This window comes from Mustela putorius, unplaced genomic scaffold (genome assembly GCF_011764305.1).
Source record: "Mustela putorius furo isolate JIRA1106 unplaced genomic scaffold, ASM1176430v1.1 tig00000145_pilon_pilon_pilon, whole genome shotgun sequence".
NCBI lineage: Eukaryota > Metazoa > Chordata > Mammalia > Carnivora > Mustelidae > Mustela > Mustela putorius.
In genome coordinates this window covers 39205923-39232197 of record NW_025421294.1, presented here as the reverse complement: position 1 = coordinate 39232197, position 26275 = coordinate 39205923, and the positions used below count along the sequence as shown (strand labels likewise).

The 26275-nt window shown below is 39.6% G+C and overlaps 2 protein-coding genes across 6 annotated transcripts in view; one reads left to right on the top strand and one right to left on the bottom strand.

The window, feature by feature from the left end:
- Positions 1-6731: 6731 nt before the first annotated feature.
- The window catches only part of LCP2 (lymphocyte cytosolic protein 2), a 57890-nt gene continuing 38346 nt past the window's right edge, over positions 6732-26275 (bottom strand). The window contains exons 18-22 of one of the 3 annotated variants that reach the window (XM_045075614.1): positions 25962-26056; positions 25277-25354; positions 23455-23610; positions 21735-21861; positions 6732-11918 (exon numbers count right to left, since the gene is read on the bottom strand). In XM_045075614.1, the coding sequence (XP_044931549.1) occupies positions 21739-21861; positions 23455-23610; positions 25277-25354; positions 25962-26056 (452 nt within the window). In that variant the 3' untranslated portion in view covers positions 6732-11918; positions 21735-21738. Of the gene's footprint in view, positions 11919-21581; positions 21862-23454; positions 23611-25276; positions 25355-25961; positions 26057-26275 lie in introns of those variants that run through there. The other 2 variants (XM_045075615.1, XM_045075613.1) reach the window with 2 other exon arrangements.
- CUNH5orf58 (chromosome unknown C5orf58 homolog) lies at positions 11497-21490 on the top strand. Of its 3 annotated transcripts, none has more exons than XM_013062577.2 (4): positions 11519-11604; positions 12669-12741; positions 13508-13601; positions 19443-21490. In XM_013062577.2, the coding sequence occupies exons 3-4, from the start codon at positions 13508-13510 to the stop codon at positions 19592-19594; spliced, it is 246 nt and encodes an 81-aa protein (XP_012918031.1). In that variant the 5' UTR covers positions 11519-11604; positions 12669-12741; the 3' UTR covers positions 19595-21490. The 3 variants fall into 3 exon arrangements, with proteins under 3 accessions (XP_004737678.1, XP_012918031.1, XP_004737680.1); XM_004737623.3 differs by having other exon boundaries at positions 11528-11604; positions 12603-12741; XM_004737621.3 differs by lacking the exon at positions 12669-12741 and having other exon boundaries at positions 11497-11604.

Here is a 26275-nt window from a genome sequence, read left to right as displayed (position 1 = left end):
TATTGAATCCCACCTGTATACTAGGCATTCATTTAAAGAAATTCATAGTTATGCAGTAAATATTTAAGCAATGATAAAATGCCACCCTATGTTCATAAACAAAACAATGGTGAAAGGTAGCAGAATATGCCACCCTAAAATATGCCTCTTGGACATAAGGATTATTGGAGCTGATTATTTTTGAGAACCTGCAGACACAGGAGAAACTATAAAACAGAATAGAAGTTACTCTTTTGTAAGGTCCATTTGCATTTATAAAGAAAGTCTCCATTTGTAAGTGTCTCCCTCTCTGTACCAAGAAGGATGACTTTAAATCACAAGGAATTCTTACCAGTGGAGAAGGCTCGGACTTCAAGTTGCATAGCAAACCTAACCCTTGTTGACTGTGCTTTTCCTGGGAACCTTCCAAACTGGCCTCCCCCTCCTCCCTTTCCCAACATTCTTCTTTTGTCTTTAGGGAGAGATGGTGTTTAAGCTGTGTGGCTTGGGCTCTCTTGGAGTTATTTTGTTCCTCTGGGTATCTCCAACGTATACATGAGATATTGGTAAAAACAAGAGCACAGTCCCAAAGAGGAGGAAGTCACTTATGCTAAGCCCCACATCACCAAACTTATACCTAATTAAATTACAGCTTTGGCTCTCGCAGAAATGGGACTTTAAACCATCACGAATCATCTAATCAGCAGTAGTTAGGGAATCTGCCTGACAGACACTTGCCATCCCTAAAAGAAAAACCTTGCATTAACCAACCTGCTTTTTTGCCTAATACAACTTCCTTGTTCCTGCTGCCCTCTGCCTATAAAAGTTTTTGATTGTGTGTAGCTCCTCGGAGCTCCTCTCTTACAGGGGGATGGGATGCTGCCAGATTCATGAACCACTGAACGAGGTCAGTAAGATCTTTAAAATTTCTTCAGCTGAGTTTTTGTTTTTTAACAATGTTAACAAACATCTGTTTGTTTTTCTGCTGTTAATCTGTCTTTTATTACAGGCAGTTTCAACCAAGAGCTTAGAAGAATAGAGGGGAAATAATTTTTTTCTTTCTGACAATGGCTTAAAAACCACAGGCTTGGGTTCAGGTTTACATTCAAATTCAGTCTGCAAATAACCAGCTGAGTGACCTTGAACGATTTGTTCAGCTTACAGAAATAAGCAGTGTGGTCTGAATTTGAACCCATGCATATATGATGCCAGGCTCTGAGGCTCCTTATGTCCAACAGGTTTGGATTGAAAGGATTTATTGCTTTCTAGAGGGTTCTCAGGCTTCTCTGCTCCATCTGGATGTCTGCCTGGCTTCAGCCACAGTTCTGCCTGTGTAGTGTTCTCTTACAGCCCCATGTATCTCGGAATCCAGGCTTAGGGACACTTTGTTTGCTTAGGCTTTCCTACCTGTCTCCATTTTTAATTTTGTCAGAGCCATGAATTAAGCAAGAACCAGATCCAATTTATTAATTCATTCCTATTCCATGATCATGCCCAGAGGCTTGTAGCCACACACCATAAATCACAAAGAATAATAATAATAATAAAGAACTCTCTGTTGCAAGCTGCCTTAGGGGACATCTGTCAGCTTGTCAGGGACCCCCAGAGAGCCAACTTCCTCTTTTCTCATCCCAGAATAAACCACAGGAAGAGGAGTCTGTAAGTAACAGGAACTTTGAAACCAAGTGGTAAGAAATTGCCAGCCCCATCCATGTTCTTGGTTAGCCATGAGATCCTGACCTTTTTTCCCACAAAAATATCAAATCTATATGTTAATGTGCCAAACAGATGACCAAATGCATCTTCACAATAGCCCTACTAAGTAAGTACTAAAATTATCCTCACTTTACACATAAGGACACTGAATATGCAGAAAAGATAAGTAATTCTATGATGCACAATTTATAAACTGTGGAACTGGGATGTAAAACATGAGACACATGATTCCAAACCTATGTTCTTTTAGCCACACGAGGCTACCAGAAACTTCTACACCCTTCTTGAATGTCCTTTTTGAGCATTCCAGCAAAAATTCCCAAGCTGTGGTCCTGAGACAAAAGAGAATTAGGCCAGTGAGAATCTTGTTCAAAACACACATTGCCCTCCAGCTAGCTCCCTTCTCTAGGAGATGGGTGAAGGTTTTTTATTCACTCAACAAACACTCCCCAGCTCCTACTCAGAGCCAGCCACTGGACTAAGTATTGATGATACAGGGGCAAACAAAGCCCCAGGCCCCCACAAGTTCATAGTCTAGCAGAAAAGAAAGCAAGGAAACAAATACAGGGAGTGTTTTGGAGTATTCTTCAAAATATAGGGAATACATTGAGAGGACTGTGGGGAGATGAGTTGCTAAGCAAATACCTCATGTGCTGTCAGAGATGCTGCAGGGGAGGGGTAGGCGCATGGCCCTGCCACTTCCCAGCTGAATGATCTCTAGGCCCCAAACTCTCTGAGTCTCCATTCCCTCATGTATAAAATGGGGATAATTATATTTTGAAAGCCCAGAAAAATTAAATGATATAACATAGGCCATTTTTAACATCAATTTTCTTCCATCCCCATGTATCACTCATCACTAAGTCTTTGCTGATTCTATCTCCTAAATGCTCCCTAATCTCATTTCCGTTTCTTCTGCCACCATTTTGAATAAGGCACTGCCATCTTTAACATGGACTACACTAGACTCCTACTGGGCTTCCTGAGCCTATTCTGTTCTCCATCATGAAGCTAGAGTCATCTTTCTAAACCACAAATATGAGTGTATTGACCTCCACCATTCCTATCTTCCAACTGCTTAAGAACACTTACTGGGTTCCCACAGGTCTCAGGAGAGACCATAATCTTCCACACAACCTCCATGGTCCTGGCAGGGTCTGGCTTCTGTCCTTCGGTGGTCTCCTTTCGTCCTAAGCATCCCCTTGCCCCCAGCACCTCAGCCTCACCAGACATGCTTCCAAGCCGTCACACCTACTAGGCTGTCCTCTGACACAGCGTCCCTGAACATGTTGTTTCCTCTGCCTAGACTGCTCTTCTCCCTTTCTGATCTCAGTCTGAATATTCCTACCTTAGGGACACGCTCCCTGAAAGCTGTCCCCATCACAACATGTCTTCTTCCAGAACAATGCCTAATTAAATAATCACTTAATATGTTTTTGTGCCATTTGTGGATCCCGGTTTGTCTCTTCCTCCAGACCACGAGCTGCTCATGTCTGGCTCCAAGCCCAGCAAGAGACCTGTTGTTTTGGGCTCACCACTAAATGTATAAAACTTGCCATCTAACACAGACACCAAGAAGATGTATTCCAGAAAGGTTCGTTGATGCATTGATGCATAGGATTCAGTAAGTTTATAAAAATGGAAGTTCCTTTTTCCTTGCCTATGGCTCCTTATATGTGTAAGTTTTAAAAATCTGCTTGTGTTTTGTGGTTGTTTTAATGAACTAAAAGATTTTTTGGAGTCTGTCAGTGCAGACTCCTAGAATATCCCCCACTGTACAAGAGATGGTCGGCAGAGGGCCCCAGAGGAGCAATTATTGAAGTCAGGTCAGTGAAAGAAATTGCTGGGAGACAACAGATTCAGTCTCAGAATCTGTCCATCCTTGAGCCACTCAGGGAGACAACCACCACCACCAGGCGGCATATAGCAGTGGGGATCCGGCCTGCCTTGTCCAAAATCCTTTGGATCTGGCCTCAGGAAACCTAGGAATTCATAGGGTAGGAGATCAGAGGCCCGTGTAGATTATTTTAACTCAAATCCACTGCTTGCTCCTTAATCTGGCAGCTTTCACACTGAAGAATTTGTAATCAAGAGCTCACACCGTTGGGTAGAATCACGCATGAGTGTTTGGGGAGATTTGCTTTCTTTAGGGGCTACTTTTCGCTTGCCATCAGTAGTTTTATTTCCATTTTAATTTTCAGAGCGTCTGGCCCCCAGGAACAGACTGTGGTTTGGAATTCATGGCTCTGTTGTGTGTTTATGCACTATGCTTGCTTGTAATTGACAAATTTAAATTCTGGTCATATTTCATTTATTACACAGACCCGGGGAAAAATCCTCGGCAAAAACCTAATTACAGTGAAAGTGCCACAAGGTAATTGCTGGAAAAGAACTCCTGTAGCGGCGGGGCTGAATATTTCATCCACCCATAAAACGATTATGCTGACAAGATTCTGAAAAATAATAAGATCTGTTTAATAAAAAAGAAGCAAAATATCAGTGTTTTTACACACAAAGTATTGAAACATCCTTCATTTTGGACAGATCCGAAGTCATTTGATTTTTATTCAAGTGAGGATCCACAGCCCTGAAGGTTCCTTCATCAGGGACCGGAATGGCGTGATCCTTCCCACACAAAGCTGCTTGGAAGTCTTTCAGGCCTGTTTGTTTTCTAGAACAGCCATGAGTCTGCTTTTCGTGGATCTGTTGGACCCGTGGTCTGTGTGCCAGCGTGAGAGAGCAGACAGAACTAAGGGGGAAAGCTTAATGTTTACAGTGGGTGGTTCATCCTCTTTTGGCTTCGCTCCCACGGGGGCTGTCCCTCTTGCAGAAGGCTCTGAGGCCATGAGGGGGGACTTCTGCTGTCAGAGTGTTGCTGGGAGTCCCACAGAGTGGCACGTGCCAATGCACGACCCGGTTTCTCCGACTCTCAAAGATGCCGCTATAGCAGCAGGCCAATTCATTTCCCCACGCTGGACTGAACTGAACAAAGATTTATTGAGCACCTGCTATATGCCAGGAGTTGGGCTAGGCACAGGGTACTGTGATAAACAAGGAGGGGGGATGAGGAACAACAGGTTCCTGCCCTTCCAAGAGGTATGTGTGAATGAGGCAGACCCAAACCAACCCAAAAAAGTAAACAGAAATTTTAGAATTCCAAATGATATCGAGTATTCTATGGAAATTAGAAGCAGGGCTAGAGAATGGGGTAATATTAGAGGATGGCCCCTCTCAACCCGAAAGCATGAAAAGGAGTCAGTATGGGAGGGTCAGAAGGAAACAGTTACAAAACCCTCATTGACCTGGGCTTAGAGTGTTTGAGGAGTGAGGAGGAGAGAGACCCCGGAGGGTTTTAAGCTAGAGAATGACATGATCTAATTTACATCTTTTTTTCTTTTTAAAGATTTTATTTATTTATTTGATAGAGAGAGAGACAGCAAGAGAGGGAATACAAGCAGGGGGAGTGGGAGATGGAGACATAGGCTTCCCACCAAGCAGGGGCCTCCATCCCAGGTCCTGGGATGTGAACTTGTAACTGAAGGCAGATGCGTAACAACTGAGCCACCCAGGGGCCCCTATAATTTGCATCTTAAAAACCTCCTCCAATTGTAGTGTGTGGAGCAAGCCAATCATCATAGATCCTGGAGGGCAAGAGAAGCAGTGGCAAAACCAGTGAGGATGCCATTGCAAGCAGCACAGGTGGGGTGTGGTGGTTTCCCACAGCAGGGTGAGGGTAGCAGATCTGGAGGTGGGTGGAGGTTTATTGCCAAAAACTACATATAAAAATGTTGAATGTTTAAAAACAAAATCACCTAACACTAGACTTTTCATCATAACGGCAAGGAAACTGGAAGCAAACAAACAAAAAGCCAAGGAAACAAAAGAAACACAGACCTAAATTAGGAAGAACCGGAAACTGGAATGGAATGTTCATCCCTCCCCCCCACCTCCTCCCCAACCTCCACCCCCAACCCCCAGAGCCCCCTACCCCCGCACCCCCAGAGCCCCCCCACCTCCGCCCCTGAGAATCAAGAGGACGTGGTGAATCTCCATGCTGCTGTGCTGAGGGGGCCTTCCACCTGAAACACTTGCCTCTCTCAAGGGAAATTAAAGGGACTGACTTATACTTGAAAATTATATTTTTATATAATTTGTAAATATGTATATAGTATATAAAAATATATTTCTATATAATGTATATTAAATTATATATATGTATATATCATATATATGTATATAAATTATATGTGTGTATATATCTATATACACATATGTATATACATATGTGTATATATGTATGTGTATATATACACATACATAAAATGACTGAATTCTGGCATCAGTGGCCAAAATAAGTTTCAACCATGATCATGCACACGGAATTTGTAGAAGAAGGCCTGGTAAAGCCCATAAGTCATTCACTATACCTCACAGTATGGTCTGCAGTCAAACTAGGTTCAGATAGAAGGAGGAAGGATTAGGAGTGCAGATTTAGGGACCCCGACCTTAGATATATAAGTCAAAGTCTTCAGGGCAAGCCCGGCAATCTGCAATATCATGGGCTTCCTAAGTAACTGTGCATCGTAAAGCTTGAGAAACTCTGCTTTACAGTGATTGATGTTATACCACATTGTGAGATGGCCTGGGGAGTTTAAAATATACAGAAGAGGACTGGGACTAAAGTCACAGCTGGGCTGCATAAATAAACACAGAGAAATGAAATCACCCATAAATCTCACTACCCAGAGATCCTTGGTAACATGTGGGTGTCTATTCTTCCAAACTTGCTTTTATGCATATGTACATATTTTCATTTACAAAAGGTGAGTATACACTTATATTCTCTTGTAATTGACTCCATGAACATAATATAATTTTTTCATAAAGATGCTCATTTTTCATTGCGTGGCTGGCTGATGAGGGTGAGGTGTAGGTGTAGGGAGGTGAGGGTATCGCCTAGGGGAAGAAAATCTGATCAGGATCTATGTCTTTAATAAACAGGGGAAGTATTGTCGGGGGATGCCAGGCAGACGTGATAGAATTGGAAACATATTTTATTTGGGGACAGAAAAGGTTTCCTCTGATTGGTGGATCTCTGGAAATAAACACAACTTGTATCATGAATATGTCTTGCTGGATAAAGGCATTTTCTAAAAAGCCAAGCACACAGAGTTTTCGGACAAACAGGCATAGCCAGCAGCTGTCAAAAATAGCACCTTGCTGAATACTGTCAGCTTTTGTCTATTTGTTTTCTCAAAGACCTAGCTTCATTCTTGCATTACAGGAACTTCAGTTGAAGGAAGAAGAGGGCCAAATTCTGGCACAGTAAGTGTATGTATTTTATTACTTTGGGCATCAAGTTGGAAAACTTCAATATTCTCTCTTGGCTTCTATACCTATTAAATCTACAAGTCTTCAGAACGGTTTGTTTTCTCTTATTTTTTTTTCTTTTGTTTGTTTGTTTGCTTTTCTTTTTAGGGGCTTAAGTGTTTGGGGTATAGAGTTGCCAAATTTTGCCAGTAAAAGTACAGGATTACCAGTTAAATTTGACTTTGAAATACATTTTAAATATAAGTATGTACATCACAATACTTAAGAAATACTCACAGTAAAGAAATTATTTGTTGTTTATTTAAAATTCAAATTTAACTGGGTGTACTATATTTTATCTGGCAGCTATATATTTGGATAGCTTCCTATTTCAGAGAAAAATGTTGGTACGGACTATTTTTTTTCCTCCACTTTATCGAAGTATAATTGACATATAGCATTAAGTTTAAAGTGTACAATGAGATGATTTTATATGCATAACTATCATGAAATGTTTACCATAGCAAGGTCATCCTTGACTTCACATAATAAGCATTTTATTGCTGTTGTTTTTATGGTGAAAACATTAAAATCCCCTCTTTCACAGCAGCTTTAAAGTATACAGTATTGTTAACAGCAGGCACCATTTTGGATCCGTGGAATTCATTCATCTTGTAACAAAAAATCTGTCCCCTTTCCCCAACATCTTCACGTTTCCCCCACCCCCTAACCTCTGGCAACTGCCATTCTACTATCTGTTTCTAGAAGTTCAATGTTTTTAGATTCCATGTATAAGTCTCTATCTGACATATTTCACTTAACATAGTGGCCTCAGGGTCCACCCCATTTCACAAATGGCAGGATATCCTTCTTTCGTGTAATTTCTTAATTACAAGTGAAAATACTTTAGTTACAGTGAGCAATGTGGATTTTTGTTAGTAACACCTTTCTATAGTTCAGAAGTGTGTTTCTTCTGGAGAAAAAGAAAATTATTTTTCCCAGTAGAACAGCAGCTGCTCGAAGAAGACAATGGGGCAAGAAGCCCACCTTTCACCTCAGACCACAGTGGCCAAAGTCACGTGCCTTCTCTCTTTCTTTCCATGATTGGCTATGGGGAGATTACCTTGATCTATCAGATTCTGGTCATGCTGCACATGTAATGATCTAAGAAGGCAACTGTGACCTCCTAATTTATTTGCAAGAGGGTTGTACAAAGCCATATTCAGATGGAAGTTGACACTTCAACGGGAGCCAGTCCCCAAGCAGAGTCCTGCACTTGTAATTGATGATGAGCAGGGAAACAGTAGGAATGGGAACTCTGAGAGCAAGGGCAAGAGATGAGATAATTTATTCAATTTGTTTTCCTGGAAACGAAGACTTTATGTCAAGAATTCGTAATAAAACTAACTGAGACACTCACACCCGACTCCATAAAATGCTTAATCACCTTGTTTTTCTGTAACAACTTTTCTCTTTATGGGAGAATTTGCCAGCTTTTTAATCTTCTTTATTTGATTAACATTAGAATCGGCAATTGCAACCTGGACGGAGTTCCAGTAAAGCGTTGCAAACTTATTAAGGAAGATAGATTTTTTTAAGGGGCTCATCTATAACAATCTCAAGCTTTAAGTAGCAGAACAGGCTTTGAAAGTTTTATTTTCTCGGGAAAAGAAATAAGAATCTATAGTTACTTAGGGAGGAAAAACACTATAATAAGTAGTCATCATTACGTTAAGACATTTTTGTGAAGGAAAATACATTATTACAATCTATCTTTTTCTGAGTCCACATCTCTTTTTTCATCTTATACCACTTATTGTAAAGAAATACAAAATTGATTCTTCTTATTCTTCTTTTTGTAAAGTCTTCATGATGATATTTTCCAAATCACAGCATTTGAATCCACTCAGAAGAAGTAATCAGCATTTGGGATGGGTGGAAGGTCTTTGTATTCTATCAGAAGTCCCGTAAGCAGAATCCTAACCCACAGGTATCTGAGCTGAAGCAGGACCCACAAACACTTCCTGAATCTTGTGAATGGGGTCAGTGGGTTTGGGATGATGTGGCCCCACAGACTCCTCATCCTACCAAGGCCCAGCCCCCATCATCACTGGATTTTCAGGATTCTCAGTCCTAATGCTATCTCCACTCACCTATGTTTTTCACCCTGCTTCTCTTAAACACCTTATCGTCTCCTGCTATAATCTATGTGGAGTTTCCGAACATATATCTGGGTGCAGGTCTGAGACTAGTTTTCACTAGTCTGAATCAATACAAGGGGGTGAAGAAAAAAGACATCCAGTAAATTTTTTATGAAGCTGGTCTTACCTGAAATTACTATAACCTTCCTTCTTTTTTCTTTCTTCCTTTCTTTTTGGATGTCAAATTATCTCTGCTTTTATAAAAACAGTGATGACAGTTATTTTTGCTTTGATAATGTCCTTAATTTCAAAAATAAATGTTCCTCATCCCATGTTGGTCACTTGTATGCTTGGATGTGCGTTAGTACACGTGTTCAAGATCAGTGATCTGTGAAACACACACACCATGGAGCCATGATGTCCTTGTTTACTGTTTCAGGAGATGGTGTCCTGGCTGGGAGACAGCTTAGTGCAGAGAATAGAACAGAAGGCTCAGGAGTTGCACATACAGGATGTGAATCTGTTTCTTGTGCCCCTGAGCAAGTGCTAAACTCTGGACTCGAGCTTTGTTTTTTACACAACTAGGGTGATAACAGCCACCTCAAAGAGTTGTCAGAAGATGAAAGCTTCTAACATAATTCTTAATAGGTGAGTGCCAAAAGAATATTTGTTGCCTGACCTTCTGTGTCTCCTTTACTCAAAGAATTAGATGAGAACTGCTCAGCGCATATATCAGAAATCAGAAAATGCAAGACTCTGATAGCAGGAAGTGTACACTGTCTAATGAGTAAAGGAAGCCTTGGCAGAGAAACTGGGATGAAACTGTAGATTTTGGTAAGGTTCATTCAAGAAGACTCTTTCCAGGATTGAGGTGAGTTTTGAAAGGTACCTATAGCATGTCGAGAAGGAAGGAGTTTTAGAATGGGATGGTATATTGGACAGCACCTAAATCTAGTTTGAAGAAAGTGTGGGACTTATCCCACCAAGGATATGAGAGGTGGTTTCATATGGTACAGAGGCATTAACGCGTAATTATAAGTGTTATTCCCCTTCCAACTCTTTCAATTCTTCTGATTACCTCAAAAAGAAAGTCTGAGTTTGAGCTACACTATCCTTAACACTTCGCTAACACTTAATAACCCATTTTAACAAAGGAGACTCAGCTACAGGAACACCGCCATCAGGAGGCAAGAAATGTTTAGATGATTACAAACGTCTTATTCCCATTGTCTTTATTTTTCCTATCAGCTTCTGTTTACATTGGTGATACAAAAAAACTTTAAAAGTAAATTTAAATTTTAAAGGGAAGTAAATTTAAAGTACTAAGGGAATAAAACAGGTGGTACACAGTTCAGGGCAAATAGTCCTAACAGTAGCCTTACAGTGAGTGGAACTTAGGAAACACTGGTCTAGCCCATCCCTCTCATAAGGAAACACATGAGGAAACCAAGGAAGGGAGAAAGGCCGCTCCTGTGTTCCCAGATTACATCAGTAGTTCTCCTTAGGACTGAAGTTGCTTCTCCTGCACCCTTCGTCATCTACGTCTGTATGGGACAACAGACTCCACAGAGTCACACTGCCAGTGACCGCACTTAAACAAGAGATTATGTGCTCTGGGTTGTCAGGAAATGACAGAGGCTGCTGAATATTAAAGGGAAGATTTAGAGAAGGCAAAGACTTACTTAGCAAGTCAGAGGGAACTGTCTGAGTCAGCCCCAGAGGCTGCCTTACCAGAGATTCCTTTCGGAATCTAGTGAAGATGGCTTGGATCCCAGCTTCCCCACTGGCAAGAGACCAGTGTATATCTCTCCAGTATACACTCCAGTATCGTCTGTACTCTTCACGCATCTATAAAAATTTATAGGAATGGTAATAGCTAACATTTATGGGGCCCATCCTCTGCCAACTCCCTTTGATGCATTATCTCACTTAAACTTCAAAAGAACACCAGCAGGCAGTTATTATTATCTTCACATGATAGATGAGGACGCTCGAACTCTAAATGATTAAACTGTTTACCAGCACCTCTCTAGCTAAACAAATGCTGGAGTACGATTCACACCGGAGCAGTTTCAGTCTAGACAGAGTCTGGCCTTAATCACACTCCTGTACTGTGAAAATTAAATGCAGATAAGGGCTGGGAAGCGCCTAGCGCAGTGCCTCCCACACAGAAAGCAAAAATGTCAGCGCCTTCTTCAGGCTCGCTCTCAGGCTGCAGGTCCTGCAGGTCCTGCAGGTCCTCAGGCTGCAGGAATCCCTGCCAGTTTGGCGCCCAGAGCCTTCTCCGCGGGGGCTTCGCCTCGGACTACAACTCCCAGGATGCAGGAGGCAGAGAAGCTGGCCAATCAGGATGCACAGTCCTGCTTTTCACAGTCGGCTCCGCCCCACTTGCCTCAGAGCAGTAGTGACCTTTGGGCCGCGTGGGTCTTCACAGGGTTGGTTTGTGGACCAGCCAAAGGTACTGGCTTTTAAATAATCCTGATCCGGTTTGGGGGCAAGGCAAAGCTGTGGAAATTTCCAGGTTGCCTCAGGCTCCATCGTCAGCTTCCAAATGGGCGGGTCCCCAACGGCCGGGGGGCTCCTCACGGGCATCCGTGGGTTCCACAAGGGGCTGGTGGTGGTCCCAAGGCCAGGGTCATGCAGAATGCGTTTTGTATGGTCCTCATCCGGTCTGGGAGCCGAGGGCAGTGGAAACTTTGAGGCTATCTTCAGTCACCAAGGGGTGGTTGGGCCGGCCAGCGGCACCCCGGGGCTCCTCACGTGTGGACTGGGCTGAGAAGGAAGGGATGGCCTTTAGAACAGAAGCTGCGGGGATGATCCTCGCTCCTCAGGATGAGGACCTGAGCTGTGCCTCCCGGCCTCCCGACTGGAGGTCAGTGCCGCAGTTGCATCACTGCCTTCAGTATGCGGTGTCTTGGCCTCTGGTTCCACTATTCCTTCCCTCCCCAGAGCCTTCTCACCACTTCTCACCTCTGGGGAATGCCCTTTGACTGGCCTCTCCCTTTTCTCTGAGCGATGGCCTAACCCAGATCTCCACGGAAGGCTTGACGCACCTCTGTCCTCTCTCCAGTCCAGTGGGGCCCAGCCTCCGCTCTGCCTTCCGACACCCCTCTACCCGCATTGCCCCCCGCCCCCACCGCCATCCCCCATCCAAGGGCACACTCAAGGGCGCCGGATAACTAGACCTGCGGTGGGAGGGTCAACTTTCTTGGGTATTTCTCTATCCATGTAGTTTCTGCTTCCCTCTTGGTTTTGTTGTTGTTGTTGTTGTTTATTTCATTTTTTGTAAACAACCATTCCTCATTTTTAAAGTTCTTTAATTACACTTTCTCCACCCTCTTTTTTAGCAGCTTTTCTCCCCCCACCCAAAACCCCAACACCCGCCCCAAACACAAATCTTTTGATTTGCTATATCCAACCAAGGAGGATAACTACCATTCCCTTTTTGGCTTCTAGGATATTGTAGGTGGATGCAAAAATATATTTTATTCACTGGGAAATGAAATTTTTATACCTTTTTAGTGACTCTAAAGTGAGTGAAGTAGGATAAATTCTTCGACTCAGGAGAAAGCAGAGGCAAGAAATTGACTTAACGGTTAGTTTATTTTCATTATTTTGGACAAGCAGCCTGACCCATAGCTAACTTTCACACTGCCAGAGCTGTGTGTGCTAATTGTGGTTTATTTTGTCAAATCATTTGGAGAGATTTGAATGGCTAAGATTACTTTCTAGTGAACCACCTGTTTATGTATTTGTACCTGACAAAATTGGTTAAAAAAAAATGTAGTGTACATATAACATGGTAACCTGTTGATTTATACATTTTAGTTAACCAGAATTTTTAAGAAAGTGTATTGCCCTAATTCCTAAAGCTAAAATAAAAGTGGCCCTTTTGCCATCTTCTTAGTTTATGAATTATAATTGAATCTCACTTTGAGTTTTACTATGTACTTAGAGTTTTTCTGTGGACCTTGTTATTCAAGAATAAATTAGAAGATACACTGTCTTACATAAAATTAGAGAAAGTTTTGTATGACTACTCAGTTATAAAGTGGTCTATAAGTGCTGAGGCTTTCTGAAAAAAAAAAAGGGGGGGACTTCTGCATTTCTATTGTAAGGGCCCCATCTTGTTATCTGGTTTCATTAAAGAAGAATTCTAGTTGGAGCTGTCTTCACTTGGAAAATGAAAAAGTTGATGTCTTACTATGACAGAATTCTAACCATTATATTGACTACTATTTCACAATTATTTCAGTTCTGAAATAATGGATTTTCCTTTTAGAACTAGGGAAGACTTAAGTATTTTCAAAGTGCACATAAATGCTTCTGATTTATATGTTTTGTTTCTCTTTTAAAATCAGATGTTTAAGAATAATGTTACTGACCATAAGCTAAATGTGGAAGCCATAATTAAAAACATTAACACAATTTCTTTGGAGTTGAAGAAGATGAAAGGTAAGTATGGAATCACTGAATTAAAATGTTTGCATGCCATAGTTATAAAACAAACAACAGAGCCAAATTGTGCTTCTACTGGGATATAACTGAATTTGCCAACTAATTAGAATTTCTCTATTTCTTAAGAATTGTTGACACTGTAGTATGAACTAGATCTCTAAAGATGAATTATGTTTGAGAATTTTTCTGGGAGTTAACAGACTTAATCCCTATCCCTGACACTAACAAGCTTATGATGTTGGTTAACTAAGCTCTTTAAATATACTTGCCTTCCTTCCCTTCAATAAATGCAGATGATGTCACATTCTGAAAAATTCAGTGTCTCTATCTGTTAATCTTTACCAAGCCCCTAAGGTTCCTTCCAAATTAAAAGTTTGTTTGATTCTATGAGTTAAGGGTTCGTCATTTTAAAGAGATTCATAGAGTAGAATTAGACCTTACAGTTCATGATGTTTAGACATTCACCTCACAGACATTCTATTATTTTATCCCAAACATGTAAAATTCCATGACTGAGTATTTCTAGGGACAGTTTATCCCTGACCAAATATTTCCTCTGTTGGAGAACTCACTATCTCACCAGGCAGCCTCTTCCTTTTTAGATGGTTCCTCCTTATGGACTAGCTGAAATCTATTCCCGTCTTCTTTCACACTGGTCCTATTTCTAAACTGAAACTACACTGAGTATGTAGTTATTCTTCTTATGACAGCTCTTGGATATTTGAGGATAGCTTCTCTGTCAGTTATAAGGAATTCAGCTATAAAAGTAACAAAATATCGACTTAATGTGGCTTATACAATAAGGAAATAAGAGATCAAAAGTAGGGCAGACCCAGAATTAATTCAGAGTTTTAAAGGCTTCTGACCATACAGGTTCTTTACATTTTTCTGCTCTGTTCTGTTCACTGTTTATCCCTCATAGTCATTACCTGCAGGTGTGGCCATCTACAGACACTGTATCTGCCTATGTCTCTATAAAAGCCTTTCCCCAGGTCCCTCCAGCACATTTTCCCTTCCCTTTCATGACCACATTGCATCAAATGCATATGCCTACACCAGCTGCTGTCAAGGGGAATGGGACTGCCAAGACCAGTCTGGGCCAGTCAGGACTTACTGGGGAGCTGGGGAACGGATCATCTCTGATAGAATCAAGTTTTGCCCCAAGAAGAAGAGGGGAGTGCTTGTTAGTTAGGCACCAAATAGTGAGTGCCATATTTCCCAGACTTTGATATGCTAACCCTGCTGTCTCCAGAGGTGTTAGTAAGTGGTGTGCAGTAAGAACAGAGTCCACCTTATTACGGTCAAATAAATTTGGGAAGTGTTGTATGCTGTGTATTTCTCTCAAAAATTCACAATACATATTGAGAAAGGCTCCGAGGAATCTGTTGTAAAGAAATCTGATTATCCCTGCTTAATTCATCATCTCTCAAAACCAAACTCAATGATACAGCAAGGATTTTCTTTCTAAAATGTGAATCTCCTAAAAACTCTCATTAGTTCACTATTGTCCCAGAAGAAAGTCCAACACGCCTCCTAGAATGGTCTGTAAGACCTCTTGAGATCAGGCCCCAGGCTGTCTCTCCAGTATCTTAGCATTCTTTTCTCCCTGCACATTTTGTGCTTCAGCCATACTGAACCACTTGCAAATGTACGTATTTGCTCTTTATCCGCATCTGTACCTTAACTCATGCATCTTCTGAAATGCCCACTACTGCACCCCCACCTCCACCCGGCCAGGTTAATTGCTACTTATTAGTCAATTACTTAAACTGGCAAAAATCTTTTGAACAAGCATGTTATCTCTTCTACCTTTTCCTATCATCTATCACACTGTGTTGTAATTACACGTTGACTTTCTTTTTCTATCCCTGCTCAACTGTGAGCTCCTAAAGGGTCTTCCTAGCACTTAACTTAGTACCTTGATATAATAACTTCTTGTAAGTGTTTACTAAATAAATAATTGGAGTCTCATTGCTTGTCTTCATTTAAAACAGAAAAGCTTTAGGTTTATCTGAAACTTAATATGTAACTGTTCTAATTTGGGGATTATTCTTTCATGAAGTAAAATAGAACCAGTGAATGTGATGAATGTGTTCTTCAGAAGCTCTGGGGGAAGTCAGGCAGTTAAGCTATAGGGGCTCACAGAGCTAGAAGCAGAGGGCAGACTTCTGGTAAACTTAGAAGCTTAAACGAACAACACTCCTTTTAGCCACACTTCCTTCTCTCAATAATAATGTCAATAGCTGACACATAGCATTTACCATAATCCAGATGTTCTCCCAAGAGCACTGTACAAATGCACCCAGTTGTCCTCACAACTTGTGAGGTAGAAAATACTACCATTGGCATTTAAGATAGTGAAACAGACATAGACAGGTTAGCTAACTCTTCCAAGGTCATAGAACTAGTCACTGGTAAACCTGAGGTTTAAATTTAAAGTGATTTTAAAGAGACAAAAATGCACAAGATAAAGAGCTCTCAAAAACAGTTCATAGTGAAATGGAAAGCAAATGAAAGCAAACAGAAAAGTCTGAACCCTAACATACAAAAATCTGAACCATGAGCTGGCTGGGTAGAGGCAATATATGGTGGCACCATAATCCTCTGGAAGTGGGGGTAAAGGTGGGGCTAAGAACAGGAAGGCTAGGTAAATGTTTAAGAAGTTGTTGAATAAATAAATAAATATAAATATTAAAAAGGGGCACCGGGGTCACTCACTCAGTTAAACATCTGATTCTTGATTTCAGCTCAGGTCATGATTTTGATTGTGAGATGGAGCCCTGCATCGGGCTCCATGCAGGCATGCAGCCTGCTTGAGACTCTCTCTCCCTCTCCCCTTCTCCCTCTCTGCCACCCCAACCTCTCTCTTTCTAAAAGAAGAACAAGAACAAGAAGTTGTAGACCCCCAAGTTCTCTTCCCCTCTCTGAATGAAGCAATCCTTCCTTTTCTATGACAAAAGAGTTGAATTTTATTCCCTGAGAGGCTCTCTGGCCTGGAGCCATTAGGCTTAAGTTGAGGCAAAGAGTACTGTACTGAAAACAAAGATATTAAGACAGAGTTTACATACTGGATTACAAGACTCCCAGTTTTCTTTTCCCACTTGGCCACAAAACATTGCTAACCATATTTACACCCTCAAGTAGATTTTTCTTTCAGGAATCTGACTAGCCTAAGGGAAAAATTCTAAAGACACTGAGAGCAGAAGTTGCCCCCAATAGAATACCCAGCCAGCTTGCCCCCCAATACAGGCTACCATAGGCACAGAGTTTCCAGTTGTCTTTAGTGCTGTGGTCTTAAATATGAGCAGGTATAGCTCTGGTGCAGTAGATATTTGATGAAAGCATCTACTTTGAAAAGCCGAGACAAAGTCAATACATGGATTCCCTCAATGAAAAAGAAACAGAAATCATGAAGTGAGATTAAAACTCCCAAGAAACTATCAATAGATGAAGAGACCCAAGAGAAAATGCTATGTTCATGGAATAGGAACATGAGCCTATAAAAAAAAGTTTAGAGGGATGCCTGGCTGACTTAGTCCATTAAGCCACTGCCTTTGGCTCAGGTCATGACCCTGAAGTTCCAGAATCGAGTCCCATATCGGGGCTCCCAGCTCAGGGAGTCTGCTTCTCCCTCTGACCCTCCTCCATCTCATGCTCTCTCACACACTCTCTCTCTCTCAAATAAATAAATAAAATCTTTTTAAAAAAAAGGGATTCTTGGAAATTAAGTGGGAAAGTAGAAATAACCTCTGTAGAAGGGTTTAAAGATAAAAAGAAGACAATCCCATAGAGGGCAAAAAAATAAAAAATAGAGGTGAAAAGTTTTAGGGAGAAAAAATTACAAGGTCAGTGAAGGAAGTTCAACATTCAGTAACTAGGAGTGTTATAAAGAAAGAACACAGACAATACATGGGGAGGGAGTTCATTAAAGAACTAATCTGAGAAAATTTTAAAGAGCTGAAGGAGAAGAGTTTCTATAATGTAAGAGCCCAACACAGTGGTTGAAAGTAGACCCCCAAGGTACAATACTGTGAAATTTTGTTCTGGAAGAACAGAAAGTCCTTAAAGTTTCTAAAGAGAAATAACAATTAACAACTAGAGTCATGCGGGCACCTGGTTGGCTCAGTGGGTTAAACTTCTACCTTTGGCTCAGGTCATGATCTCAGGGTCCTGGGATCTAGCCCCACATCTGGCTCTTTGCTCAGCAGGGAGCCTGCTTCCCTCCTCTCTCTGCCTACTTGTGATTTCTCTCTCTGTCAAATAAATAAATAAAATCTTAAAAAAAAAAAAAGAACTAGAATCATGAAAATTCTCACAGCTACACTAGAAGCCAGAAGAAAGTGCAGCAAGTCCTCAGAACCCTGAAGAAACGTGATTTCTAACCTATATTTGTACAGTCAGTCAATCTATTCAGCATTGGTATAGAGAGAGAAATTTTCAGATACAAAACTTTTCCTCCTTCAGAAAGTTACTGATTCCTGAGGTCATATTCCACCAAACAAGGTAGCAGACCAAAAGAGAAAGAAATGAGGTTTTACAAAAAGGATACTCCACCCAAGGGAGGGGGGGGAGGAGTCCATAGGATAATGGGGAAAGGAGTTCTCAGATGCACGCTGTCCTGCAGTCCTAGAGAACCACCGGTCCGGCATAGAGTAGATCAGAAGGCTCTAGGAGAGGAGAAACTTTCAACAAGGCAGAGAGCTAAGGCATCTGACTATATACCAAAAGGAGGTCTGCCCAACTAGGGAAGATTTGGGATATATTTATGATAAATAGTGAAATTTCATTATCAATAGATAAATAGACAAATTTCATTAAATAGTGAAAATAAGAAGATTATTAACTGATTGGGTGGCACCATGTAGGAAAGGAAAGGCTTAGCTGTGGAGAATATTTATATAATCAAAAAATGTTAACCTTTAAATATTGAGCTAACAAAAATTGTATTCTTAAGTACACTAGGGCTCTGGGGGGTAAGTGAAAAGAGCTCTATCATAGTCTTCTATAGTCAGAAGCAGATAGATAATTCCTGTGGTTAAAAAAATAAATATTTGTGTCATTTAGAGATATGGGGGTAAATACCAACCTGCCCCCCAAACAAAACCAAAAGACACCAAACACAGACACATACAAAACAACAAAAGCAACAAAAACAATATAAGCGGGGGAAAAAAAATTAAAAGTGGTTGCCTCTTGGGGATAGGAACTGCTAAATTTTGTAACATGCTATTTGATTCTCTATACATAACATATGACACAAAAATAATAAGTTGACAAAAAGCATAAATCACATTTCTATAAATCAAGTTGCAGTTTAGTAAGATAGTGCACAAGTAGAGACTTCTAGTTAATTTTTATGTCATTCTTATTTTATAGTACAAATGGGCATTTTAAGTTAAAATGGGCACACTTAATTGTGGTCTCAATCACTTCAGAGAATACTAAGAAAGAGCTACAGAAAGTAATAATAGGGATACCTGGCTGGCTCATTTGGTGGAACGTACAGCTCTTGAATTCAGGGTTGTGGGTTCGAGCCCACATTGGATGTAGAGATTACATAAAAATAAAGCTTTTCCCCCAAAGTTAGAATGTGAGTGTGGCGAGGGGAAGAGGAAGTGAGAATCTCAAGCAGACTCTGAGCTGAACACAGAGCCTAACACAGGGCTCCATCTCAGGATCCTGAGATCTTGACCTGAGCTGAAATCAGGAAGACACTCAATGAAGAGACACCCAGGGAACCCCCAAAAATAAAATCTTTCAAAAAAAAAAAAAAGAAGGATGATTGTCTATGACATATGTGCTCCAAGATGGTATCTTCTATTATTTTGTTTTACACAGAGCTCTCCCAGTTGCTGCTTTGTGACCTTACTCTACATTTTAGTCATCCTGTGAAGACAGATGACTTAAAGGAACCAGAAGAGAAAATCCCCCTCTTTGAAGAGTCTAAAATATCAGATGTATCCTTTGCTTCTAAGAGCTTTTCTATCTGATTTCTTTTGGTTTGTTGTGAACTTGTAACTGTATTTATTGTGGAATTACCATGTGTCTGGGAGAACTGAGTTTACTAAGATATTTAATATTATAAAAAACAAAATAAAAATATGAGTTGTAAATAATCATTTAATATTCTTGAAAGCTGTCTTACTGTTTTAATGTTTCAAAGAATGGCTAATTCATTTCACTCGTGGCAAGAATAGGATATAGGAAACTGGCCATCGGGTGTTGCTTATCCTTTACTTTGCTTGAATTTTGGCTCAGATTAAAAGAGAGTTAACCAAATTGGAAGTGGTTGGTATAAATTTGTATTAATCCAATCTCTCCTGGTAACAAGTGCCAAAAACAACTCAAGCTAGCTTAAGGGTTTATTGGTTCATGTGACTTGGAAGTAGTTAAAATAGATGTCAGGGACCCTACTAATTTATAATGTCTCTAACCTGGTTCTATTTCTGTGTCGTCTTTATCCTCTTCTGTTACAGACTGGTGTCCCACATATGGCAGGTAGAAGAGGGTAGAGACGTGACAGCTGACATGATTCATTACCAAATAGTTGCTTTAAAATCTATGACCTCCTTCATTTTAGAGATTTTCAACATAAAGAACAGTATACCCAAAAGCAAGACACAAGGTCAGCTCACAGTGTCTGCTACCCTCACCACCCAGCTCAGTGTTTAACACAGAACAGGCACTGAATAAATGCTTGTTGAAATCCTTTTGAATAAACATGTAAAGGATTGCAAATTTTTCAGCTTTAGAACTCCCTAGCTCTGGACCCTAAATTGAGAACTTCTGGTTTGTAAGGATAAAGCATGATGAAACGTTATCATCATCACTGGTTAAATGTGTGCAAATGTTATCTTAGCAAATTATCAGTTTTAACCAGGAAACTTCTAAGCTCCCCTCTGATGTTCTATTAATTAACTTAAGAAAATAAGATGCAAGACATTTTTTTGCCACTCAGAAAACTTGCAGATTAAGTAGAGAAGCAAAATATTTTTGTTGTAAATAAAAGTCATAGATTAATAACAAAGGCCCCAAAGAGGAGAACTTGAAGAACAACCATCACCTGGTTTATGTTGTGCTGAACACCTACTACCATCTGTTAAGTGAGATATGTAAGCTGAAGGAAAGAGCTGTGTTGCTTCAAAAGATCTATAAAGCCTTTTTAGGAATGGTGGTGAGAAGTGCTTTATGGTAGAGTTGTCAGGGGATAAAAGAGAGAGAAGAAAGACATCTAATAGGAAAGTCTGATCACATTTTTCTCTGTATATGCATGGCTCTTTCATCTTTGCTGGAAGACTCTGGTAAAATCAACATCACTTGAAAATGCTTTTGGAGTTGTGGGAGTTGCAGAGGAGGTGGGATGTGGGAGTCAGGATCTGATGAACTTATATCCAGCTATATTTGATTCCAAAGCCTCATCTCTAAATTTAAAATGATTACTTTCAGTATTTGTAGCTTAAATTTGCTTTAAAAATATAATATTATGGACTAAACAAAGTCAATAGTTTTTAGAAACACCAAAGTAAAGCAAAAGACAAATTAATTTTAATCCTAGGAAGTTATCCCCTCATGCGTTTATCTTTTCATTAAAAAAAAGTACACAAAAATCCCCCCGGCGAAAAATACCAAATAAGAAAGGACAAAATCGTTTGAAGTCTCTTAAATTACTGCTGCCGAGAAACTGAATTTTAGAAATTGTCAAATTATGTATAAAACTAAGGATTGCCTCTGACTAACAAAGGTTTGGCTTTTTAAAAAAAAAAGTTTTATGTGATACCAAAAACTATTACTGTTTCATTTTTTTAAACTGACCTCAAATTATTTCTGTAGCTATGTAAACTTCTGTACTTTGAAATGGGTATTTCAAAATACACATTTTTAAATGAATGATTATAGTGCACTACTAGACTTCAAGTGTGAACAGGCACTTTACAAACATTGAAGAAGAATAAATAAATTATGAGATATTTGACAGTCTTCATTTCAAACACTTTTTTATGTGAAAGGTCAAAACCTTGTGCTCATGTTGAGGGGTTTGATTCAGTCCCAAGTGTTTCTCCATTTACCACCATTGACTGATCTTCCCATGCTGGCAACAGAGGCAGGAGGAAGGTTCGTCTGTTTGGCTACCTTGCTAGGGATAACCGGCAGAATGCGTTAACGTGCACTGGTATCGGGAGCCTCGGTTTTTCCCATCAATGAGCAGAAGTGGCATTTTCCTGAAGTAGTCAATAATATCTGACACAGACAAGAAGTCCTGAAAATTTCAAAATACGGAGATACATCAACATTGGAATTAGTAGCATGAATTTCACCCTCAGTTTTTGTTTTTTTTTTTTAAATCTGTGTAATTTCCTACCTCTTCAAGTCATGAGGATGGTGAGAAAAAATGTGTAATACTTGGGAAATATTTTAATGATTTGTACTATAGCACTTTGAAAAAAATAATTCCTCAGCACCAACAAATTCGGGATAAAAAGTCTATATTTATATTTATGTTATATATATGTATATATATATATATATATTTATATATTTTTTAACTTTATGGGGGTCATAAATAAGAGGTCTAATTATGATACCTTTGCCTTAGGGTTGCTCTGTTTGTGTCTTTGGTTTTGGTTTCTGTATCCCTACTTCACTCTTAGTCACTAATAGTGTGAGGAGGTATAAGGAATCAGGTCAGACAGCATCCCCGTGTCTGGAGCCGATATCCGTAGCATTGCAGAAGAAATGATTCCTTCATGATCTCCCTGCTATGTCCTCACTGCCACCTCACGCTCACAAAGGCTCTGCAGCCAAATCTTTGCACCCATTGCCTTCATCACCTTATCCCTGATGGCCAGACTGGAAAAAAAAAAAATCCATCCTTCTAGACAGGGGTCAGAATTACACACAGGCACCCCAGACAACATCAAACACTTCATCTGAGACTACCTTGCTGGATGCCTCCTTCCAGGACAGCCGCAAGGTGTGGTCCACACCAGATGAACAGAAATTCTGGAGGGCAGACTTCTCTGCCCCTGCAGCACCTACGCAGCTCTAGCCACACTGAACCAGTGATCGAAACATTTCATCAGAAGCATGTGCTTTTTCCTACTCGTTTACATAATCATGAATTAAAAATACTTGGAGTAAAGTAGAAGCTAAGGCTTAATTGTTTTTCATTCTGGAAATGTTTGATTCAGTGGATCCTCCTCCTGGAACTTTGAACTTATAGAACATGTTTGGGGCTTAAGTTTAGCTGCTAGCTTCCTTTGCAAAAGCAGGGTTTTTTAAATTACCATCCAAAAAAATAATTAACGTAAACACTGGCGAAACAGAGGAAAATTTCTCTGGCAGTTTGACCACCTTCATTGGCCAAACCTCCATTTTAAGTGAGAAATGACCCAAGTATTTAAATAGTCACCACAACAAGAATTTTATTTTTTACCCCTTTCCAGATGTCAATTTTAAAAGATAGCCTTATAAGTACACTGCAATCTTACGTTAAAATTATGTTAGAGAGGTGAATGATAGAAGAGACTATCCTTTGACCATCTAACTATATATTTAATTTAAATGTTAATTTTTTTAATTTTAAAAGTTAAAAGTTATACATGTGATTTTAGACTATTTGGAATTAAAGATATAGAGAAAGCCATAGAGAAAGACTCTATGGCACAGATAGTTACTGTTATTTTATTTCCTGCCAGTAAAGGACGGGCTTCACTAATGTGATCTTACTCTAACATTGTCATATAGTATGGACTCCCAAAGAATGTCACAGTAGGGTTCCACATTGGCAGGTATTCGAAAAGGCATAAATAAACAGAGGATTTGGAGAAGTTTTCCAACTGGAATTCCTTACCTCTTTCCCACGGAGTCCAGTTCCCAACAAGTAAACTTGGCTTTCCTCTTGATAGCGGATCTGGATGTTGTAAACTTTATCTTTGTACAATACCATGAGGACATATGGATTGGTTATTGTTTTTTTAGAGCTGTCTCTAACCAGGAAAGTGCCATCCTAAAAGAATAAATTCCTGTTATTATGTGAGCAGTAAATGTCCATACTTCTTTTTTTTTTTTTTTAACTATTTATTTTAAAGAGAGAGCACGAGGGCATGAGTAGGGAGAGGGGCAGAGGAAGAAGCAGAAAGAACTCTCAAGCTGACTCTCTCCTGAGTGGGAAACCCAACTCAGGGCTTGATCCCAGGACCCTGACCTGAGCCGAAATCATGAGTCAGATATTTAACTGACTTAGCCACCCGGTGCCCCAGTAAAGGCTATACTTGTATTGCCAATAGGAGCAGTGGACAAGCCTCTAGAGATCTGGAAACTTAACCAGTTGACAAGTCAGTGAACATTTAGTTCCCTGAACGGTTACAGTCCCAGGTGTCATGGATTTCTTGGTTGTCAAGAAGCGGCAAAGATTGTACCAGAAAAATTTCCAAATTTCAAAAAGAATCTCTTTGAAGTCTTTTGATGAAAAAGGAATCTCTTTTTTTGTAATAAAAGAAAATACTAAGTGGTTGAGTGGATAAAGAGCCAGACAAAATAAGGACTCTATTGTTGTTACTAAAGATCTGTCTTCCTACTACTGGGTGCTAATTCACTAACCTTTTCTTTCCATAGCCAAAGTCAGAAAAGATACAAATGCCTCTGAAATTCACCCATTTTAAAACCTCATGATCACCACATCTTCATCATTAAACATCTGACCATAAACAAATGTGGACCATCCTCTGTTCTTACCACTTTTTTCTTCTATATATTAAAATAGTGTTGTGATTTGTCCTGTACTTTCAAATGTCACTCCATAAATTATTGTTACATAATATTTATACTGTAAAGATCTAATATCAAAATAGGATTAATTAGTAAGGCAGCTTTAAACTACTGCCTCATTTGTATGTTGAATCATGATGGCTTTAGAGAGCTATCAATCTACAAAAGTGGCTTTCATATGTTCTTTTTATTTCAATTGAGTAAATTCCATTCAGAACCTCTTCTATTCAACAAATATACCTGTGGACCGTGATTCACAGACTAGAATTTAGAGTTTTGAAAATTCCTAGAACCCATACAGAACACCCAACCAATGAAATCAGAAATCTCTCTAGATGAAACCCAAGAATCAGAATTTTCAAATCTCCCCAGGTGACTTAAATGTGCAGCTAAGATTGAGAACTATTCTTGTAGACTCAAAATGTGAGAGATGAAGAAGAATCTTTGCTTTTCTTTCTCTGATGTATAGATTTAAGGTTAAGTTTTATCACCAGACCATAGGAGATCTAGAAATTAACCTAGAAATTTCTAGAGGAAAGGGCAAAAAAGTTGCTGGAAGAAGCAAGAAGATGGAACCAGTAAGATGTTAGAAGTTTAGAAGAAAGGATCTCCTTTTGATAAGGTATGCTTCCTATGACAAGACAGACCTTTATCGTTAATAAAAATCTCCTCAGATTCTGCCAGCCGAATGATTGCCTTAATTTAGATTTTTCCCAGATTCCAGGACTCATTGCTATGGATGCTGGTAGGTCTAAAGTTGTCACTAATGGGTCCTCTTGGTATTACAGCATGAATATCACCTAGCAGAATTCCTAGCCTGTAATTGGTCCTCAATAAAAGCCTGTTCCCCTTTTCTCCTTCCATTAATATTTATAACTACTTAAAAACAAACTTTAGCACAGTACCTGGTTTATCTTTCTAAGAGCAGCTTCTGCTTCTGGTCGGGTAATGTAAGAAACATACCACTCTTCATTTAATGAATTCTGAAAATGTGAATTTTTAAAAACTGAATAAATTTTGCAGTTACATATGTAAGTGAAAAGAAAAGCCTCCAAGTAATCATTTTCATAAATCACCAACTCAATTCCATGAGCATTGAAACATTTGTTTTCTTAATTTGAATGTGGAATCACTTATGTGGGGCTAAATCGAAGATACTTTGCATGAACCGCTCTTTATCATGACTTTGTTTGCAAAAGTATTTGAGATTAAGCATTCCATATATAATGGAAGCTTTAATCAGGAAAGATAGACATAATAATTTCCTCAGTTTAGTATAATATACTTAATGAAAAATCTGGGTTAATGAGCAGTTAAGTGACTTATTCAAGGTCATAAGCTAGAAAACAAATGAAAAATAGGTTTGTTTTTTTTTTCTCACTGTTAAATGCAAAACACACATGTGCTATTAGAAGAGTCTGAAAAACACTAAGAAAAAAGAACATATTCTTCACCTGTATCCCTTCCCTTTAATTCACTTTAAAAAATTAAGGGTAATTTAAAATAATAATAAAATACAAAGGAGTATCAAATGGGAGGTTCTGGTTATTTGCTAGGAAAAAAAGAAAATAAAAATATATGTCTAATTACCTCTTCTTCGCCAGAAGCCAGTGATCGAGGTTTGTTTGGAACTGGCAAGGAAAAGTTTCTTCCTTCGGCTCTAGGAGGTGGTCTGTGGTTAAGGCCTTCAAAAGTATAGCATTTTGAAAGTTAACTTGTTATAAGCTATTTTTCATTTCTATTATCACACATTCCCCCCCTTAAATGTCCTTACAGTTGTTCCCAGCAATTAACATTTCTAGAAGCCATAGCTTCAAAATTAATGTTCACATGCTCAAAACTACAAGGGTTGTTGACTGTTCAGGCATCATTCTATAGCCATGTCAGTGAAAGTTTGAGGACAA

What these genes read in the sequence shown, in the direction of transcription:
- CUNH5orf58 (XM_004737621.3), top strand. Translation starts at nt 11,497, where the DNA reads ATGCACAGTCCTGCTTTTCACAGTCGGCTCCGCCCCACTTGCCTCAGA. An exon ending in GGTTTGTGGACCAGCCAAAG is followed by an intron (nt 11,605 to 13,507) that starts GTACTGGCTTTT and finishes TTTTAAAATCAG; the next exon opens with ATGTTTAAGAATAATGTTAC. An exon ending in GGAGTTGAAGAAGATGAAAG is followed by an intron (nt 13,602 to 19,442) that starts GTAAGTATGGAA and finishes TGTTTTACACAG; the next exon opens with AGCTCTCCCAGTTGCTGCTT.